This window comes from Palaemon carinicauda, unplaced genomic scaffold (assembly GCF_036898095.1).
Source record: "Palaemon carinicauda isolate YSFRI2023 unplaced genomic scaffold, ASM3689809v2 scaffold49, whole genome shotgun sequence".
Classification (NCBI taxonomy): Eukaryota; Metazoa; Arthropoda; class Malacostraca; order Decapoda; family Palaemonidae; genus Palaemon; species Palaemon carinicauda.
Window position 1 is genome coordinate 280,287 of NW_027171750.1, and position 22,842 is coordinate 303,128.

Sequence of the window (22,842 nt, forward strand, 5' to 3'; positions counted from 1 at the left end):
ACTGAAGGGACCCCAGAATCCTCTCTTGGAGTCGTCTGGAACTTACTTTGTCTTTGAGAAAGCGTTTGGTGTTCCTTGCAATCTCTAACCTCTTGGGTTTGGGAAGACACAGAGTATGAGATATAAGATCCCATTGCAGGCCGAGCCATTGGAACTTCGATTTTGGAAGAAGACGGGACTTCTTGAAGTTGATCTGGAAGCCTAGAGATTGAAGATAATGGATGACTTTGTGAGTGGCTTTTAGGCAATTTTGGGAGGTGTCTGACCAAATGAGCCAGTCGTCCAGATAGGCTACTACTTGAATCCCTTGATTTCTGAGTTCCTGAACAGCGACTTCTGCTAACTTTGTGAAGATCCTAGGGGCGATGTTGAGCCCGAAAGGCATCATCTTGAAGGAGTAACTTTTGTCCCCTAAGCGAAAGCCTAGGTACGGACGGAAGTGTCTCGCTATCGGGACGTGATAATAGGCGTCTGTAAGATCGATAGAGGTGGTGACGGCCCCACGGGGAAGTAAGGTCCGCACCTGCGAGACGGTAAGCATTCGAAACTTGTCGCATTGAATGGACAAGTTGAGAAGGGATAGGTCTAGAATCACTCTTCTCTTGTCTGAATCCTTCTTCGGGACACTGAACAGCCGACCTTGAAACTTCAGGTGTTTCGTTTCTTGTATGGCGTTCTTTTGTAAAAGATCCTGGACAAATTCGACCAGGTCCGGAGTGGAATGTTGATGAAATTTGTTCGGAGGAGGAGGTCCTTGAATCTAACTCCACCCCAGTCCCTTGGAGATGATACTGAACGCCCAGGGACTGAACCTCCATTTGTTGCGGAAGGCATAGAGCCTCCCCCCTACCTGCTGCACCTCAGTATTGGTTTGAGGAGTTGCCTCCACGTCCGCCTCGGAAGTTCTTTCCCCTGCGAAAGGCTCTTCCCCTGCCTTTGTTCTGGTTAGAACCACGGTGGTAGCCTCTACCTCTACCATAACTCTGGGAAGAGCTATGAGCCTCATAAGACTGGTTAAAGGCAGGAGAGGTGGCGGAGGCACCGGAAAGCTGGCTCTTAGGGAGCAGAACGGTGACATAGTCATCCGAAGGAGCCTGAGAGGTGGAAGGCTGTGCAGGGGGAAGAGGCAGCGGAAAATGGACGAACCACTCTGCTGTTGCCTGAACTGGGTGGAGGTATAAGGACGGAGCTTCTTCCTACCCCGGGCTTGGTAATTTGCAGGGTCATATTTACGTTTAGGAGTCAAACCCCAACAGGCTTTAAGGCTCTGGTTGACTCTAGTGGCCTCCGCCAAATCTTCCTCTACAAGATCCTCAGGGAAGAGATTTGAACCCCAACAGGAGGATCGGATAAGCTTATTAGGTTCATGCCTAATAGTCGCCTCTGCCAGGACATGTTTGCGACACCTGCGTTTAGCAGTAGCGAAGTCATACAGGTCATAGTATAATGACTGCAACATAGCCTTGTTGAGAGACTTAAAAATACCCTCAGTATCGTAAGTCAAGGCTATCGACTCCGTGGAAGTGGCCAAGTTCAGAGTACGGCCAACGCGTAGGCGGGAATCATACTCCTGTTTAATGAGGGATTCCGGGAAACGGGGAAGCCGCTCACTAAACATTACTGAAGCACAGTCTGCTGCTAGCTTGCCGGAGGTAAAAGTGGTATGGACGTTGTCCCAACACTCAATGCCTGAAGGAAGAAGGAGGGAGATTGGATCCACCTCTCAGATGGGAGGCAAGGGCTTCTCCTCCAGAGCATATTGGAAGGCAAGCTCTGCTACCTTATTGACACATGGAGTCACGGTGTTTTTGTCCATTAAAAACATTGTGAAGGAGCTCTTATAAGGCGTCAACATGGTGTTGGTGCAGCCGATGTCATTCAGAAATCTGGCCCACACAGATTGAGCATGCTCTTTAGGAAAGATGACTGTCTCTTTGGGGACCTTGTCTAATCGAACCAAAGCTTCCTCGGTAAGCCTGGCATAACCATGAAATGGAAATGCCAGACCAGGAGGAAAGAATTCAAAGTCCTCTAGGGGACGAGTGCCAAGACCCTCCAAAGTTAACATTCCGTCTGAGAACGGAGAATGAAGAGCCATACGCCAAGGGTTATTTTTGGCAAATGGCGGGAGCTTAGAGGCATCCGGGATGAGAGAGCTTTGGACTCGCTCCGGAGCACCTTGCTCTAATGCCCCAAGTCTCTGACCGATGTTAGAGAACATCGTGTCCATCTTAGACTGCATCTCTGATACCAACTTGGCCTGCATCTCCGACACGATGCGAAGCATGGCTGATTCGGAAAGGCCCGGGCTAGCAGCCGGAGTGGCGGAATGAACTCCCGGGTCGCGAGACTTAGAGGAGGAGCCAGAACCCTTAGATGACAGGTTTGTATTCTGCTTAGAACCATGAGAAGCTTTATGAGGCTTATGAGCTTTAGGTAAGGTTCTAGACTTATTCTTGGGGGGAACCGAGTGTGATCGTTGGGACGAATCACGGTCCCCAGAAAAACCATGAAAGGAAGAGCGATCAGATGAAGAAGAAAGAGAGGGGCTGAGGAAAGGAATCTCAGCGCCGGAAACACCTGCCTCACTTACCACCCTACCTGTATCTGGATCATCCAATAACATGGGTTCCACGTCAAGGTTCATGGAGGCAACATTGTCTTCTAGATCCCCGGGGGCGTCCGACGGATCCTGCTCTGGATCAATGAACCCCGCTATGGTGGCATCAATGTGGGCAATGATGGGAGCTGCAACATGCCTAGCCACAGCGGCTGAAGACTTGGCGTTGGGGTAAATCAAGGAACAGTAGTCCTCGGAGAGGACGTACGGCCGCTTGGACTTCACGTTCCGGGCAAAACCACCAACCCACACTTTCAGTGTGGCCCGAGCCGCAGACTTTTGCTCCGGGGATGCCCATAGATATCTTACTAAATAGTGTGTGTATGCCAAAAAAGGTAAGATAAATAAGAAGGCAACATAGCCAACGGGACTCACCGAGTCAGATCCAAGGGTGGTAACGAGGTCAAAACAGACCACACAGTTATCCGGGTGCCATACCACGACATCCTCCAGCTGCACTCCGCAGAGGGCGTGAGACCGACAGACGGTATGGCCGCAGGGCTGATGTAGAACCGCTGCACAGGCCGTCGTCTGACAATGCACCATCTATAAAAAGAATAGTATATGAGAAACTGTAATTCTCTTAAGTAGGGGCGGGTCCGGAGGACCCGGGCCTAACATAAGCCTAACACAAGATTAGGGCTTAACTGTAATATTCTTAAGTAGGGGCGGGTCCGGAGGACCCGGCCTAAACATAAGTCTAGCTTAAGACTAAAGTATAGCCATCCATTCCGGTCGAGCCGGGAGCATAAAAAAGGATGTAACAACAAGAAATTAAGACACATGGTGTCTGATTTCCCGGGGCGAGGCTAAGCCCCGGGCCGGGAAATAAAAGTATCCAAAACCAATTCGTATAGGAACTCCGGGATAGTGATCTGTCATATAATCATTATATATAATCATAGGAACTGTTATAAATTAATAGGGGGACGGAACTGTAGATAAGAACCGCCAACCGAACCCAGAGGGTTTCATATAACATAAACCAGTGTGATAAGTGAATATAAAATAGGGTGCACCGGGATCCAACTCTGTTGACCGGTGGCCAACCAGACTAGACAGAGACGAACCCGCCGGGACACCCGGAGGACAAAGTCCATAAACACTGAACTACCCCCTCTAAAAGGAGGGAAGGCAACGGTCCCCTAGTGGAGGGGGGGAGAGAAGCCTAGCCGCCCACCTAGTGAGAGGGGGAGGATCACGTGATACGGAGCAGCAGGGCTACCAACTGACGATCCCCAACCAGACAGATCAAACGGAGTAATAGCACAATATTCATTATAATAGTAATAGCGTTGATAATATAAAATAAACACATAAAAATTTTTGGGCAAGGCATGCAACATAATAATTAAATCACAAAAGACACACCTGGTGGCTTAAAAAAAAAATAACATTGCCGCCTAGCAACGAAGGTCGGCAGCCATAACGATACGTAAATGATATCGGCCCAAAAATTGAACCACGAGGGTTCTAAACGCTAAATAATGAATATCCACAATAACAAATAAAATTTAATAATAAAAATAATACATATAGTAACACCGCGAGTGAAACTAAAAGCTCTCAAAACAGGAGTACCAACTGTAAGTGGGATCAAGCAAGATCGATATGAACGAAGAGAATAAACTCCTATAATTCAAATATTAAACGATCTAGGATGCTCAAAACACAGCAAAACCAAGCTTGGTACTTAACTTAGACGGTGTCTCTAGGGAAACCGACGAAGAAGCCATAATCCAATGAAAATAAGTGGAAAAACGAGAGCACAACAAAAATGCGGGTTACACACAAGACGTGCTAAAAGGAGTTGGGTTCTGAGCGGATGCAGTGTTAGTAGTACCGAGTGAGGTTGAACGGCTCTCCTCTATTGGGGTTTCTGTCGTGGATGAATCTAAATAGTGCGGGACCTCTGGATTATACGCCCAATTTTATACCGACACCAATAGGTGAGCGAGCTAGTTAACCTAGCACTCCTTTACATTTTTTCTCTGGTATATTTAGCAGTAAATTACCTAAGAATAAGTGCTAAATGGAGCTTATTCACTGGGCGGCACAGGTTCGAGCCCAGAAAGCAAATATATATAAAGTATGGGATGAATATAGATATTTATATAAAAACTTGCTGAAATATAAGATTATTATATAGAATATAGGATAAATAAGATTTTTATATAAAAGGCTATGGTAAATAGAAATTTAAATCTGTATAAAATGATCTCAAAAAAGTTTTAAATCTTGAAAACCGAAATTCCTAGAGTCTGATGAAATGTTCTATAAACTTATATCGCCAAAATATAAATATCTCTATTTAAAATTTTACAATTTTCAATATTTAACTTAGCCGGTGATTATAATAGCTGCAACTCTGTTGCTCGACAGAAAAACTCTACGGAAAAATTCGCCAGCGATCGCTACACAGGTAGGAGGTGTACTCAACAGCGCCATCTGTCGTTCAGATACCCATTACTCATTGTAAACAAAGAACTCAATTTTCTCTCTGTCGGGCTACCGGCAAGACCTACTAATTCGCTGTTGCTAACTGGATTTGTTTTCACAACTATTTGGTGAAGTACACTATTCTAGTTTTGAGCTTTCGCTATGCAGGTGTTTTATTTTCATCTTAAAACTTGAACTCGTTTTGGATAGATTTAATTATGGTGACAAAGAGAGCATGGACTTTCTTTCACTTTTAAATGGCCGACCCTTCCCTTAGACGGAAGTGTGTTTAGGCTTTTAGTAATTATCTTATCACGTTATAGATTTTCCTCTATATATTTTATATCTCTCCGCCTTTATTAGGCCTCTTCGATTAACTTTCCTTTTTTTTTTTATAAACATATAAAAATAAATTTTAATGCTTTGTTTATATAGACCTTTCCTGAGAGTAGGCGGTCCTAACTTGGAAACCGAAGTTAATCAACGTTGAGCCCTTTATATCGTCTTTAGCTTTTAAAGAGCTAAGGATTTAAAACTTTTTAAATGTAATATTTTATGAAAGAATTTCTTTGATAGTCTTCGTACTGTTTTCAAAGATGAACTAACGTTTAGTTTTTTATGCTACGCAGTTGTTGACGTTCAGGACGTTCAACATGCGCTCTATCGTTACGATAGAGAGAGAGTGTATCACGGTTTCACTTTGCAGTAAGAGTAAATCGATTCTGACGTTTTGTTCATTCTTTCTTAGCTTAAATGTTTTAAATTCTAATTTAAAGGAACTTTTTATTTGAAAAACCTTTCAGTTTTTTCCTTTAGTCAAATAACATGTTTTTTTGACGATATATAATTGGGCTCTTCTCTTAGGTGCAAAATCAAGAGAGAAAGAGAGAGAGAGATAGAGACGGAGGGAGAGAGAGGAGAGAAAACGTTCCGTTCAAGCGGGTAACGTTGTTCTCGTGTTACTCACGTCCCTAGTCGCTGTACGGGGAGGAAGGATAAAACGTTTTTAGGTTTTTATTCTCGTCCCCAGGCTATGTGCGGTGAGAGATTGAAAACGTAGTTATATGAACTAGTGTTTAGTCTCTTTCCCAGCCACTGATTTTTCTTTTTATATTAAAATATGTTTTCTGTTTTTTGCTGGTATTATGAGCTTGCATTATACGACTAATTTTGCAATTACTACCTTTTAATGAAGGGTAGAATTGCGTGTTTCAGGTAGAAATAAGTGCAAAACAGAAAATTGAAGTGATAAAGTGATATGCGCAAAGTGTTACAGTGTTGCGTCCGAGGCGCAAAGTGTTACAGTGTTGCGTCCGAGGGTTCGTCTGTTCGTGCCTGCCATTCACCTAGTCCGGGACCTCTTACAAGCTCCCAAGCCCAGGGGAGAAGTAATGTCAAACGACTTATGGGTTCGAGAGGCCTTGACCAACGAACAGACGTTTTCCCTCTATGGTATCGGGTGTATCTTACCAAGATCACCCCAACCATAAGACGAGAGAGACGTTGTTTCTCCTCGCCATCGGTAGGCTTTTCGCATAAGAAACCTGTCACAAGGTTTCGAAGCCCTTAAGCGAAAGTCAGTCCTTTCAGGACAGGTCCAGCGTCCTGGTTACAGCCATTAGGACAGCTCTGACCCTATGCAGTCATCAGATAACTGCTCGCCGCCTAACAAAAGCGTAACACAGACTCCGAGAGTCTTTTTTTGTAGGCAAAGTGTTGCGGTCACAGACGTTACCCTCGTCTATTACCACAACCATTTCCGTTGATCCTTAAGGGGTTGTATGGCAAAACATGCAGTATATGCTTGCCTCCCTTATGGAAGACTATTCTGCCGATTAGCCCGTTGAGTCTAGCCGTTTATCTCATCGATATCCTGGCTTTCAGCCAACCTAACGTTCCTTTGTGCTTACTGTTGACGTTGGCGTAGCTTAGTCACGTCAATCAGGTTGTTTAGAACCACACTCGATGCGGTCTCGTGTGGTTTTTCAGCCGCATTTGGACGTTAGGCCACTGGCTGATGCTCCTGTTGACGTTCAAGACGTTCACTAACAATCGGAGTGGACTTGTTTTGACGCTGTGCGTCAACCTCCGCATTCTAGAGTTGTTTTGACTGCTCAGTCTAGGCAGTCAAAGCAGTCTCGAGTGGACGCTGTGCGTCCTCACGCACCTGTTGTGGTTGACAGTTCACAGACTGTCAAGCAGTTACATGACGTTGCGTTCTGGTCCGCTACTAATGCACCAGTGAGAGACTCAGCTTTTATCGGACAAGGTTCCTGTAGCTGAGGAAGTTGCTGTTCTCCCTCCTACTGATATTCCCTTGAGGACTCTGTCAGATGGAGAGGAGCCTAAAGCTGCTTAGCCTCCTATGGACTTTAATTAAATCATGATGATTTTTTTAAGGATCTTCGTCCGGATCTTTTTGTAACTGCTGCTCCTCGTTCGCCTAAACGTCAGAGCTTACACTAGGCCTAGCTACTTCGAAGCTGTTGTTTTTAAGCTAGTGCTCTCTCGCTCTCCTAGAGAGCGTTACGTTGGCTAGGCGACTGGTTTTTCACCAGGAGGAGTTTGGGGGATACAGCCTTTGCTTTCCCTTCTTTTAAACTGGTTTATAGAGCGAGAGTCTGATATGACACGAGAGAAGTTCTCGGCTTGGGAGTTCATGCCTCAGCCCAGATAGACTTCTCAATTCTGGTAGACTCTCCCTGGCGCCTAGCCAGGAGACGCTCCAAGCTGTTTACAGGTCAACTTCACAGCTGTTGTCGAGCCTTTGAAGTTTTGCTGTACTATTATGTCACGCATAACAAGGCTATCAGGGATGGTAAACGGTTCCGCCTCAGTCGCTAACCCCGTCTGTTGCCACACCTGCTCCCGTAGACCCTAAATGGGCTTTGCTGCAAGACATGCAGTCCAAGCTTGCGTCCTTGATAGAGGACTTAAATGCGGAGAAGAACCTTCTGGCCAACAACCTTCCAACCGGTCGGTTGTGCGCCCTGTTGACGCTGAGGTATCCTACTCGCGTCTGTCAGTTGAGGTGGTTCCTCCACCGATGCGACCCAGTGTGGGTTGCCAGCCGCACGTTGACGTTAAGCGACGCTCGGAGGTGGTTGTTGACGTTCAGGACGTTCAACAACCAGCAGAGGTGACTTGTTTTGACGCAGTGCGTCAACCTCAGCAACCCGGTAGGGTGTTGACTGCACAACCCAGACGGTCTAGACAGTCTCGGGTTGACGCTGTGCTTCCTCGCGCACCCATGGTTGTTGACAGTTCACAGACTGTGCAGCAGTTCCATGATATTGCGTCCGGCTCCGTCACGCATCCACCAGTGCGACCGGATTCAGCGAGCCAGACGTTGCCCACTCCGTTGCCGTTTCCTCATCAGTTTCGGATGAGGAACCCTCTGATGAGGACGTTGCTGAACAACAAGACGATCAGCCCCCAGCCCTGCTATCCATCCAGAAGATGCTGAAGAAGGAACGCTGCTCAGTCAGGCTGTGGATGAGTCTGGTAGGGACACTGTCATCCGTGGATCAATTTGTGTCACTAGGAAGACTACACCTCCGTCCTCTTCAATACCATCTAGCTTTTCACTGGAAAAAGGACAAGACGCTAGAAGCGGTCTCAATCCCAGTTTCCGAAAAGATAAAGTCTTGTCTGACTTGGTGAAAGGACAATATCAACCTAAGAGAGGGTCTTCCCCTGGCTGTTAAGACTCCCAACCAAGTTCTCTTCTCGGACGCATCGGACGTAGGCTGGGGTGCGACATTAGACGGTCGGGAATGCTCGGGAATATGGAACTCGAGTCAAAGGACAATGCATTTCAACTGCAAGGAGCTACTGGCAGTACATCTGGCCTGGAAAAGCTTCAGGTCTCTCCTTCAAGGCAAAGTGGTGGAGGTGAACTCGGACAACACCACGGCTTTGGCGTACATCTCCAAGCAAGGAGGGACCTACTCTCTGACGTTGTACGAGATCGCAAGGGACCTCCTCACCTGGTCAAAAGGTCTAAACATATCACTAGTAACGAGGTTCATCCAAGGCAACTTGAATGTCATGGCAGATTGTCTCAGTCGGAAGGGACAAGTAATTCCAACAGAATGGACCCTCCACAAGGATGTATGCAAGAGACTTTGGGCCACCTGGGGCCAGCCAACCATAGATCTCTTCGCAACCTCGATGACCAAGAGGCTCCCAATTTTTTGCTCACCAATCCCGGACCCAGCAGCAGTTCATATAGATGCCTTTCTCCTAGATTGGTCACATCTAGATCTATATGCATTCCCTCCGTTCAAGATTGTCAACAAGGTACTGCAGAAGTTCGCCTCTCACGAAGGGACAAGGTTGACGTTAGTTGCTCCCCTCTGGCCCGCGAGAGAATGGTTCACCGAGGTACTTCGATGGCTAGTAGACGTTCCCAGAACACTTCCCCTAAGGGTGGACCTTCTACGTCAGCCACACGTAAAGAAGGTACACCAAGGCCTCCACGCTCTTCGTCTGACTGCCTTCAGACTATCGAAAGACTCTCGAGAGCTAGAGGCTTTTCGAAGGAGGCAGCCAGAGCGATTGCTAGAGCTAGGAGAACATCCACCCTTAGAGTCTACCAATCGAAGTGGGAAATCTTCCGAAACTGGTGCAAGTCAGTATCCGTATCCTCGACCAGTACCTCTGTAACTCAAATAGCTGACTTCCTCTTATATCTAAGGAAAGAACGATCTCTTTCAGCTCCCACTATCAAGGGTTACAGAAGCATGTTGGCATCAGTCTTCCGTCACAGAGGCTTAGATCTTTCCAACAATAAAGATCTACAGGACCTCCTTAAGTCTTTTGAGACCACGAAGGAGCGTCGTTTGGTTACACCTGGTTGGAATTTAGACGTGGTACTAAGATTCCTTATGTCAGACAGGTTCGAGCCGCTACAATCAGCCTCCCTGAAAGATCTCGCCTTAAAGACTCTTTTCCTGGTATGCTTAGCCACAGCTAAAAGAGTCAGTGAGATTCATGCCTTCAGCAAGAACATCGGATTCTCATCTGAAACGGCTACATGTTCTCTACAACTTGGTTTTCTAGCCAAAAACGAGCTGCCTTCTCGACCTTGGCCAAAATCGTTCGATATTCCAAGCTTATCGTATGGTTGGAAATGAACTAGAAAGAGTCTTATGCCCTGTAAGAGCTCTTAAGTTCTGTTTAAAACGAACTAAACCTTTACGAGGCCCGTCTGAAGCTTTATGGTGTTCAGTTAAGAAACCATCTTTGCCTATGTCAAAGAATGCTTTATCCTATTTTATCAGACTGTTAATACGAGAAGCTCATTCCCATCTGAATGAGGAAGACCAAGCTTTGCTGAAGGTAAGGACACACGAAGTTAGAGCTGTCGCAACTTCCGTGGCCTTTAAACAAAATAGATCTCTGCAAAGTATAATCGACGCAACCTATTGGAAAAGCAAGTCAGTGTTCGCGTCTTTTTATCTTAAGGATGTCCAGTCTCTTTACGAGAACTGCTACACTCTGGGACCATTCGTAGCAGCGAGTGCAGTAGTGGGTGAGGGCTCAACCACTACAATTCCCTAATTCCATAACCTTTTTAATCTTTCTCTTGAAATGTTTTTATTGTTGTTTTTGGGTTGTCCGGAAGGCTAAGAAGCCTTTCGCATCCTAGTTGATTTGGCGGGTGGTCAAAGTCATTTCTTGAGAAGCGCCTAGATTAGAGGTTTTGATGAGGTCCTGTTGTATGGGTTGCAACCCTTGATACTTCAGCTCCTAGGGGTCGCTCAGCATCCTAAGAGGATCGCGAGGCTCCGTAAGGAAGACGTACTTAAAAAGGCAGAGTAATTGTTCAAGTCGACTTCCTTACCAGGTACCTATTTATTTTGTTTAGTTATTTTGATAACTTCTAAAATGAAATAAAAATTCTTAGCTCATATGATGTAAACATATTTTGCTGGTCTCTACCCACCCCCCTGGGTGTGAATCAGCTATTATAATCACCGGCTAAGTTAAATATTGAAAAATGTTATTTTGATAATAAAATAAATTTTTGAATATACTTACCCGGTGATTATAAATTAAAGGACCCTCCCTTCCTCCCCAATAGAGACACAGTGGACCGAGGAGAAAATTGAGTTCTTTGTTTACAATGAGTAATGGGTATCTGAACGACAGATGGCGCTGTCGAGTACACCCCCTACCTGTGTAGCGATCGCTGGCGAATTTTTCCGTAGAGTTTTTCTGTCGAGCAACAGAGTTGCAGCTATTATAATCACCGGGTAAGTATATTCAAAAATTTATTTTATTATCAAAATAACATTTTTGTCGTGATGTCTCAGACTCGGTATTGGTCAAATGAGGAGAAATTATTGTAAAGTCAAGTTATTGGAGTGTAGGTGTTATTATTATTATTATTATTATTATTATTATTATTATTATTACTAGCTAAGCTACAACCCTAGTTGGAAAAGCAAGATGCTATAAGCCCAAGGGCTCCAACAGAGAAAAATAGCCCAGCGAGGGAAGGAAATAAGGAAAAAAATAGACCATATAAAAAGTAATGAAAAATTAAAATAAGACATTTTATGCTACAACCCTAGTTGGAAAAGCTAGATGCTATAAGCCCAAGGGCTCCAACAGGGGAAAATAGCCCAGCGAGGGAAGGAAATTAGGAAAAAAATAGACCATATAAAAAGTAATGAAAAATTAAAATATGACATTTTAAGCTACAACCCTAGTTGGAAAAGCAAGATGCTATAAGCCCAAGGGCTCCAACAGGGAAAAATAGCCCAGCGAGGGAAGGAAATTAGGAAAAAAATAGACCATATAAAAAGTAATGAAAAATTAAAATATGACATTTTAAGCTACAACCCTAGTTGGAAAAGCAAGATGCTATAAGCGCAAGGGCTCCAACAGGGGAAAATACCCCAGCGACGAAAGGAAATAAGGAAAAAAAATAGACTATATGAAAAGTAATGAACAATTATAATAAGACATTTTAAAAAGAAAAGGCTCCAACAGGGAAAAATAGCCCAGTGAGGAAAGCAAATAAGGAAAAAAATAGACTATAAGAAGTAATGAGCAATTGAAATGAGATATTTTTAAAAACGTTTTATTCTGAAGTTTCTCATAAAGTTATCAAAAATATGCAAAAAAAAATGTAAATAGCAGTTTTTTGCAAGGACGTATCAGTATGTCCATGGGGGTAAAGGGATGAGTGTTATGAAACGTACCAGTACGTTCATTGGGGTAAAAGGGTTAATTCACGGTTCTTGTGGGACCGTGATTTAGAGGGGCATGGCGTACCTGTTTCTTTAGTTCTATTGGAACTTTTTTTTCTACATTTTATACATGTTGTGATTTTAGAATTTTATTTAATTACATAGAAAAGCATCCTTGGTTGAAGTGTTCCTTCCTTTTAATTTTTACGTATCATTGCAGAGCGGCCGTTGTCGACCTCTTCCCTCACACGCCTCACTACGAGCTGCTCATCCTATTCGAGAGGTGGGAGGAACGCAAGTGGAGAAGGATCATGGAAGGTACAGTTTACTTGTGAATTCTCAGAGAGGACATTTTGTATGATGCCAGTGGCATTTTTAAGTTCATATTGGAAGCTGTTCTTAATCGATTTTAAATATAATAGATTTTAAAAGGTTCATGGTCAAGTTATTCATTGATTTCTGTTTCATCGTAAAGTTATTAATTGTTAATTTATCATACTTGAATCGCCATCAGAGACCACTAATGTTATGTTTGCCAGATAATTACATAGCATTCATTCATTCTTGCACTGGGAAGATATCTTAATGTCTTTCTCATCTATTTTTTTTTATTCTCGTGTTTAATTTTCATTGGTTATTGGTTTATGCCATTCTTTTTTTTTTTTTTTTGCAAGAATGTTTTCCCTTCGTAGCTCCTGTGCTCGTAACACACTGCTTGTTCAATGGGGGTTAAAGATGTTGTTACTACATAACCTACAACCCTAGTTGGGAAAAGCAGGATGCTACAAGCCCAAGGGCTCCAACAGGGGAAATAGTCCAGTGAGGAAAAGAAACGAAGAAATAAACTATAAGAGACGTAATGAACAATTAAAATGGAATATATTAAGAACAGTATTAATATTCATTATGATAATGATATCTTTGTCAGTAATGGTTTAATTATCTTTTATTATGGTCTTAAACATTAAAGATTTGTTTTTTAAATTTCTCAAGGAATAATGTGTTGAGTTCACATCTGATCCAAGTCTACAGTTTAATTGTTCCCATGATATTTAGAACCTTGTAATTCATTCATTTGTCTTAATTTAATCCCTAGCTCTTCCTAGCCAACAAACATTCATTATCCTACATGTCTATAGTAGCAGGCCTCGGCTACACGTATTAGATTAACCCTTAAGTGATCTCTCGATGCAGGTAACCCGCTGCCTCGCGACGAAGATTACTTCAAACGCTTACCCGCCAAGCCCGAGGGCGAGTATCAAGCGGGCAGTAGTGAAGACGTGAGTATTGTTATCCTTTTTTATGATAGTCTATTTTGTAGATAACTGAAAATATCTAGAATTTAAGCCTTGTCTACGGACACCTATTTAGATTAGGGGTTCCTAACCTGGGGTACGTGTACCACCAGTGGTACGTTTTTACCCTTCAGGGGGTACATTAGATCTGATAGAATGGCCTGTACTGTGCAGTGCATGATTTAATCTGCAATAAGATTGAAAGATATTATATCACTGTCAATTTCATTGTATTTTTCATCATCAGTTTTAGGGGTACATAGGAAGCTAAAAAAGCCCAAGGGGCGCAGAAGGACAAAAAGGTTGGGAGCCCATGATTTAGATGATCTAACCACTTGGTTTATCCTTAGCACATCACAATGGGATTTTAGTTCTTACGGCTTTACAGATTTCAAATGAATATAAGATTCATTATTTTTCATTAATGATAGCCTTTAGTTCATCTTCTATTGGATGAACTATTTTATTGGGTTAAAACTTAGGTACGTAGATGGGTTTTTTGACGATTAATAACATGCTTCGGTCGGTGAGATTATTATGCTAGTTGGAACTACAATGCTGTAAATTTTTGTATAAAATTGTTGACATACCCTTTACTTTTAAGTTTTAACTTTATAGAAAAGTAGGAGCAAGTTTGTGCAGTCTTGAAGGGAGGTGCGCTAATGTTTGTAACAGCAGATATCGGTTGCTCTGTCGAGAGAGAAACTTGTCAATTTATTCTCGGACTTTGTAGTAATAGTCCTGTAATAATAATAATAATAATAATCTAAAAAAGATTGGGTTTTTTTTCCTCTTCAAATTAGAAGTCGGTCTTCAATTAGTTTCCGTATAGATGCACTGTTTTCACTATACAGTACTGTATGTATTTTAATTATAGATGGTTTTAAAATTAACTTATAATGCATTGAAATTTTTTAAATTTCTCTTTATTTCTTCTTAATAGGATCATTTTATAACTAGAATATTGGTTGTTTTGTCTAGAGAGGAACTTTACATCTATTTATGCCCCGACTTTACGGTAGCAAATTTTTATAATAATAATAATGATGATCACAGAAATATGACTTTTTTTCCTCTTCAAAATAGAAGAGCCGGTCTTAAATTAATTTCCGTATAGATCTACTGCTGTCCCTATACTATATGTAGATTATAGATGATTTTAAAATTTACTTAACAGTGCCATGATATCTTTAACACAATTTATATTTATTTTAATGGGATCTTTAATAGAAATATCATTTTCTTTGTCAAGAAAAGAAATTTTCTACAGTTTATGCCCGGACTTTATAGTAATAAACTGTAATAATGATAATAATAATGATAATCTTAAATATAAAGGTTCTTTTTCCTCTTCAAATGGAAGAGCTGATCTTCCATTTTTTTTCATGTAACCGCACCGTTCTCACCATATATAAATTATAGATGATTTTTTCTGTCTACCTCCCAAAATTGAAGGAATTGCCATGGTAGATAGAATACATGGTTTTAAAATGTTAGCTTTCAGTACCATAGAATTTTTTAAAATTTACTTTATTTCTTATCTTATTGTTGATTGGATAATATAATTTCTTAATGGCTATGGACAACCGATTTACAATATATATTTCATGCATCCAAATTGATTTTAAGATTGCTTAATGAAAGAGATTGAAGTATTTTTTCTAATTTAGAGGTTTGATAAGCGGGTATAAATCACCCGTCGGTCGATCATATCCGCACACAAATACAAACCTTGTGTTTTACTCGTGCCATAACTTGAGCAAAGGGAGAATGTGACTGGTGGTAGCTTAGTTGGACTGTTGGAAACCCAAACTTAGTTGTTCCAAAGTTCGATCTCCACTCGGGGCTTCGTCGCCGAGAAGCAAAGATCGACTCCCTTTGAACGAGAATCATATGTATTTATGTACAGTGAAGTCCTTTTCCTCTTTGACTACAGCCTTTACCCCTATGTGCGGTCGCTGTTTCGTGTAAGCCTTCTCCATTCTCTAATATCATGAGCATTCATTTCTCTTAGTCATTTTTCCATCTCATATCATTTACTATTTGTCTTTCCTTCTGAACTATCGCCTTCCTCTCCTTCCCCCATCCACCTCCGTGTCCGTGACCCTCGACATGCATATTTATGTTATTTGAGACAACTTGACAATCCACGCATTGTTGCTGTAGCCGAGGAGCTCCATTTAGGCCGTTCTATTGCTCTTTGGTGGACCCAAAGCATCGGCTACACTACTAGGATGCAAATACAAGCTGTAGCTGAGATTCATTTAGGCCTTTCCATTGCTCTTTGGTGGTTGGCAGACCATGAGCATTGGCTACGTTACTTGGACACCAGGTGAAGGCGTATATAATGAGTGATTGGATTTCAATCACAATTTCTTCATTGTGCTCTTTAGGCATTTCTTTGAAAGCGAAGTAGTTGCCGGTAATTCAAGAATGCATTTGGGAGTGCATAATTATTTATCTTCATTAGAAGTTTTGATTTTCCCGCTTTATGGGTGTATTTGGTTCGCAGTTAGTGGTGGGGGTTCTTCAGCATTTGTAACTAGTGTTGGAGGTCCTTTGCTTTTTCTCTTCTGTTTCCTTTTATCTCTTCCTACATGACTGGGAGGAGCGTAGAGAGAAAAGGTCCACTTTTGTTCATTTTTTTTATTTCTGCTACCCCTTAAAATTGGGGGAAGTGCCTTGGCAAATAGATAGAGATGCATGACTGTGCAAAAACCCCCGACTTTCCTATTCCATTTTGCCTTTCTCATTTTGAGAATCAAACTCAGAACTGGGGAGCTTAGATATTCAATCCACTTGATCATTTCCCTTGACAAAGATTCTTTTTGATTAGGCATATGTATATGAACTAACATTATCAGAAGCAGCATCGCAAGGTACAGATGGCTTCATTAATTCCGGTACACTTTTTGGGAAGCTAGGGAGACCTGATAGCCTTACATTTGTAGCAGGTAACGCTGTCATTAGCTCAAAAGAAACTATTGGCAATACAGTACTGCTTGTAAAATAAAGTTGCTACGCTTGTAAACATGCTGTTAAATGCATTTTTATTAATTTTACTAAGTACTGTATAGAAAAATATTGTAGTTTAACAGCACTTTGTGAAAATAATAAAAATAATTCTCTTCTTGTTTACAAGCTCAGCGATTTTATAGGCAGCGTTTCTAGCAATATAATTAAGAAGCCCAAATGATATTGGTAATTGCCAAGGAATAATATTTCATCATGTTGTGTTTATGTCATGATGATTGGCGACGTGGGTAGTGATCTGCAAAGGTAGTACTGTACATATTGTCCTCGTTCTCTTACGATTCTTCGCTTAATACTTACAAGACAACCGAGATTTCAACATGATCCGGGTAATGCATTGGATACCCAGTTGTCATCTGGATTCACACACATTCTTGACGACTTAAGCTTGAATCACACTAGGCTTTTTCCGCCTGCAGCGAGTCGTTGCTGCCGAAAATGGGAAACCAGGAGCTTTTTGCTCGTGATTTTGGCTTCCCAACTGGGTAGGAAGCAGCGAGCATAAATCCCAAGCATGACTGGATGTAACTAAACAAGATGGCTGCTGCAAATAGGACATGACCTTGCTTGGCAATCTTGAGGCCAACAAGCCTCAAGAGATAATGAAAATCTGCTTTGTTCATCCTGTAGTAATTGTAGAATTCTTAAATTCACATAATGTTCCGAGAATACATATTACTGCAACTGTTGTAAAATTTTTGGGTGCCACGATGATATCAGCTGATCGGTTTTGTTTACACTTTCTCCTATTTCCTCCTCAAACTGCGAGATCGTTGTGTGATTTCTACAACACTTTCGCTCGCGAGCATCGGCTCGAGGTTGGTGGGAACCTAAAGCAAGAAATGAATAGTGTGATTCCCGCATTAGCAACATGGTTTCCTCTCCAAGTAAGCGAGAGCATAATACAACATGATAATTCCTACATGACTTACCTTCAACATAGAAAAATATTAAGGAAATTCTAGCATGAACAGGAATACTATAAAGTATTTGCTTAATGTAAAATAAGTTTTTTTTCTAATCAACCTGAACACATCAATATCAGAAATTTTTTTATATCATTGCCTCAACCCAAGAATTATTTTTTAAATGCTCTCGTCCTTGGCATCACTAGGCTCTTCCTTTTGCCATCAACTTATTTAAGTGATTTCCTCGTATCTCGATCACAAATCAACCAGATGCAGGTTTTTGTATATACTACTGTGTGATCAACAATACCACATTGGATCCTTCTCTCTGGTTACGTCTCAATTTCCCTTTGCTACACATACACAGAATTTTCTTGCCTATTCAAACATTTTCTCTTTCCTCATACATCTGACAACACTTGCCTAACAATTCCTCTTTCAAGGTGTTGAATACAGCACTATAATTATTCAGCGGCAACTTTCCTCTTGATAAGAGTAGAAGAGACTCTAACTATGGCAAGCAGTTTTTCTAGAAAGACACTCCAAAATCAAACCATTGTTCTCTAGTCTTGGGTAGTGCCATAGTCTCTGTACCATGGTCTTCCACTGTCTTGGTTTAAAGTTTTCTTACTTGAGGGTACACTCAGGCATACTATTTTATCTGTTTTCTTATTTCCTTTCCTTGGGATATTTTCTCTGTTGGAGCTCTTAGGCTTATAGCATCCCGTTTTTCCAACTAGGGTTGTAGCATAGCTATTAATAATAATAGTAATTCAGATTAGGTATTGTTGCTTTTAATGACTGTAACAATTTATTACCTTCAGGATGAAAATTAATCTTCTGGATATCTTGATAGCGTTTATAGTTGTATTTGAAGTTATATATGAATGTTTTTTGTACAACAAGGGGTTCTTAAATACTGCAAAGTCAAATTGGATGTTGTTAATATTATTATTACTAGCTATGCTACAACCGTAGTTGGAAAAGCAAGATGCTACAAGCCCAAAGGCTCCAACAAGGAAAATAGCCCAGTGAAGAAAGGAAATGAACAGGTTCTCGAGAAGGTTATTATTGGATGTTGTTAATATTATTATTACTAGCTATGCTACAACCGTAGTTGGAAAAGCAAGATGCTACAATCCCAAAGGCTCCTACAAGGAAAATAACCCAGTGAAGAAAGGAAATGAACTGGTTCTCGAGAAGTTTATTAATCTTTTGGTCAGAAGTTTTTGGAACTGAAAAAAGGATTTGATGTCACAGATATTTTCATTTAATTTCATTGATTTTTTTCTTATTGAAATGCCGAAGGTCGTTTTTCACATGACTTTTGGAACGTAGTACTTTTGTTTTTGAATTATGAAAAAGAGATTGAAGTATTTTTCGCATGGGTGACAGTCGCTCATTACGACGATGCCGTCTTCCTGTGAGTTTAATAACCATGCTAAATGCATTACTGTTATAACAATGTACTTTGACTGCATGTCAGAGTTAATTTCTGTACTAAAGGCATGGTAATGTCTGGCCATACTTCAATTCATCGGTATTTGTATAGATATCTGTTTGAGGCTCGAGGTGAGGATGGCAGGTTCATCCTTGCCAAGATTTTTGCACGTGATGTGTCCTACTATGTGAGCGGCATTTTTATATTAGTGAACCCTTGTTTATCGCGGTAGATAGGTTCCAGATCCGGCCGCGATAGGTGAAAATCCGCGAAGTAGTGACACCATATTTACCTATTTATTTAACATGTATATTCAGACTTTTAAAACCTTCCCTTGTACGTAGTACTGTTAACAAACTACCCTTTAATGTACAGAACACTTAATGCATGTACTACAGTACCCTAAACTAAAACAGGCACAAATATTAAAGGCGATTTTCTATCATGCGTTTCCTAAACACGCCAAAAAGCACGATAAAAAATGGCAACCAATGTTTTGTTTAAGTTTCTCTGATCATAATGAAGAAACAAACGCATTTACTGTACACATCTGTGTATAGGTTAGTTTTTGCATCGATTATATTGATTATTCAGTACAGTATGTTGATTTTGTTATTACCAATATGTATATATATATATGGGTTATGAAAAAAATCCGCGAAGTGGGGAATCCGCGATGGTCGAACCGCGAAGTAGCGAGGGTTCACTGTACTTCAGCAGCAGGTCTTCTGAAAACTATTTAAACTTTTATAATGACATTGTAACTTTTATGGTTTTAATTGAATTCTCTTTCATTTTTCATATATAATAAATGCTATGGGTGCCAATGACCTTAGGTATCAGGATGCCAGAAAACTTTCAATCAATCAATTATCAATTCATCGTGATCTATCAATACGAAAGTATTGAAATTGAATCGTCGGGAAATTCTCGTGAGAGATTGAAGTATTTTTATCGTAAGTATTCTTCCTTTGGAAGGTCTGGATATTAATTTATTATTATGAAGTAAAAAGGCCAGATATTCTGAATATTAATGTATTATTATAAAGGGAAAAGGTCGAATATGTTTTTGAAAACCTCATATCCGACCGGGATTTGGTCTCATTTGGAAATAAATGTCAAAAAAAGGAACTGATTTTCTTTAATATGACAGAAAACTCATTAATCAATCAATGCCTGAAATTAGGTTTATATTTTTGTAATATTTTGTTAAAATGGAAGTTGAAATGTTTAAAAAAAATTATTAAGAGATTGAAGTATTTTTTTAAACGATATTTGTGTATTTTAAGAAATCTTATTACCAAGAGATTGAAGTATTTTGAAAGAGATTGAAGTATTTTATTTGAAAAGAGGCAAATATGATGTATTTTAAGAATATCATAATGAGATTAAAGTTTTTTTTAGAGTCAAACAATATTAGTGAATTTTAAGAAATATCACATTGAGGTTGAAGCATTTTAAAGAGGAGATGAAAGTCTTCTTTTTAACCCTGGAAAGGTATGCGACCCCTACAGCATTTTCAAAACCTGTTTTTTCCCCATAAATCATCAGCTGTCTCGAATATGGAAGTGATCGACCTGCAAGGGGTGACTAGTCTACATGCCATTGTCTGCTTTAGGACTGATTTTCGTCTAACTTCCCTCCTTCCCCGTTTTTTTTACCCCCCCCCCCAGGGGTCGACCTCGACCCTGAAATACCTTTAAAGGGGTAAGTGATCAAACAGCAAAGTTATTACATAATTATAAATTGTCGAACAGTGTTGATACTTGTTTGGTTCTTTATAGTTGGAAAGTGTGGGTGGATGGTGTGTCTACCACTTGCATGACATTGGTTTTGGCTTAGATGCCATATATTGCCATGAGGTCCATTTTCCCTTAAATGCTAATTTCTGAATTTTTTATTTTTTGCAAATTTCTGATTTTTTTCTATTTATTTTGAATTTATCTTCAATAATGGCCAGCAGGCAGTATTCCCTCGGCATGTATGTCATCAACATACTTCTAATGGAGTTAAAAAGAGATGTTGATGATAATATGGAGCTTGCATACCCATTCTTCTGTCCAATGCCCTTACTTCCTGAACTCGGTCAGGTCTGGTACTTCACCCGTCTCCTTTCTCTAAGATACTCCCAAGTTTTCTTACAAGATTGGCCATTATTATTTGTTTACAGTATCTACGATGTTTCTTATCCACTTTTCTTCCTTCCTCTGTCACGTCAAAAGCATTTCGATCTTTGAGATACTGTACCACTGTTTTGTCTCCAGCCTTCAGATGCTTGTGTAGCAGAACCTTGGGTACTTTTAATTTTTAATATTCTTGTTGTTTGCTTCCCTTTAGCGATCCTTTTCAATCTGACTTACCTGTTCATACTTTAGCTTGAAGAGTTAATCATCTATAGTGACCCTTTTCAAACTGACTTACCTGTTCATACTTTTGCTTGAAGAGTTAATCATCTATAGTGACCCTTTTTAATCTAACTTACCTGTTCATACTTTTGCTTGAAGAGTTAATCATCTATAGTGACCCTTTTCAATCTGCCTTACCTGTTCATGCTTTTGTTTTAGTTAATCATCTATAGTGACCCTTTTCAATCTGCCTTGCCTGTTTCTTAAGAGTTAATCATCAACAATTTTGTACTTAGAGATAATTATATTCCTTATCTATTTTTATTCTTTCATTTAGCTTTTCATCAATGAAGAGTTTATTCTATCAAGATGAGGTTTTCAAAATGCATGAGTTCACAGCTTCTATCTATATTTGTCAACTTTACCACACTAGTTTTCAGTCTGCAAAGGTACCTATAAACGTTGGTCTAACTGGTGAGGGACCTATGGTCGTTGTTCTATCACGCCCCAGTATCTATACCGACACTCATTGAGTGAGCGAGCTGGGTTAATTCCTGGCATTCCATGCATTCTTTTTTTCTCTGGTATATTTAGCAATTTTTATGCCTTAGAGATGGTGCTTTAAGGTGCATTTCACGGAGCGACACAGGTCGAGCCCAGAAATAGATTTTTCCTTCGTCAAAATCCCTTTATATATTTTGACAAGTAACCTAATGTGGTTATGGTTATGAGTTTGTATGAAAATCTGTCGTTGAAACATATTGTTTTGCGGATACTACCATGAGATTATTTTCTTTTAACTTTCATTATTGATTAAAATCATAAGTAAGGGTATTTCTAAGTGAAAATTTAATAAGGTAATTGTCTATCAGTTTCATTTAGCAGTTTATAACCTAAATATAAATTCCCATTTAATGCAAAATTTATATTTATACTGTATCATCAATTATCTAATTTATATTTAGTGATCTATGCTATCATAATCATGAGTAGTTTTCTTCTCACTATTGTCAAGTGCTGGTCATCATATCTAGAAACTTAGCTTCTACACTGAAGGTGTAATTGTTAACTATTTGAAATTAAGAATGAATAATGATGCAATTTTACCCAAACAGGAGGACGAAGGAAGTGGCGACGAAGCCGATGCATCGCAGGTTACAGGTTATGGCGCCTGGCAGAGCGTGTCGGGAAAACGCCGGAAGGAGATGTACCAGCCGTACGTCAATCCGCGTTGCCAGTACGACGAGGGGTCTGAGTACGCGGCCGGGAGATCCTACGGCGGCAGAGCGAGATTCATGATGGGGGAAGCATCCGGGAGCTTAATGGGCCAGTATCCCATGGATGACAGGAGGCCCCAAATGCAGGGTCAAAATTTCGACAGGTATTACAATGCACCGAACAGTGTTTGAACGACTTGGATCGGGCTACGACCAGATGCAAGGCAACAGAGACCCCATGGATGCGTACAGGAGAGATCCTTTGGGCCCTTATGGTGTAACAGCGATGGATCCTTATAGGGCCCCGCCAGGCCCCTACGGCAGGACGCCTGCCGACCCGTA

General features: G+C 40.8%; 1 protein-coding gene across 1 annotated transcript in view; it reads left to right on the forward strand.

Annotated features, from left to right (window-relative positions):
* The window catches only part of LOC137637009 (uncharacterized), a 115,238-nt gene that overhangs the window by 35,555 nt on the left and 56,841 nt on the right, over positions 1–22,842 (forward strand). The window contains exons 9-10 of the mRNA XM_068369324.1: positions 12,482–12,579; positions 13,456–13,541. Coding sequence (XP_068225425.1) covers positions 12,482–12,579; positions 13,456–13,541 — 184 coding nt within the window. The remainder of the gene's footprint in view (positions 1–12,481; positions 12,580–13,455; positions 13,542–22,842) is intronic.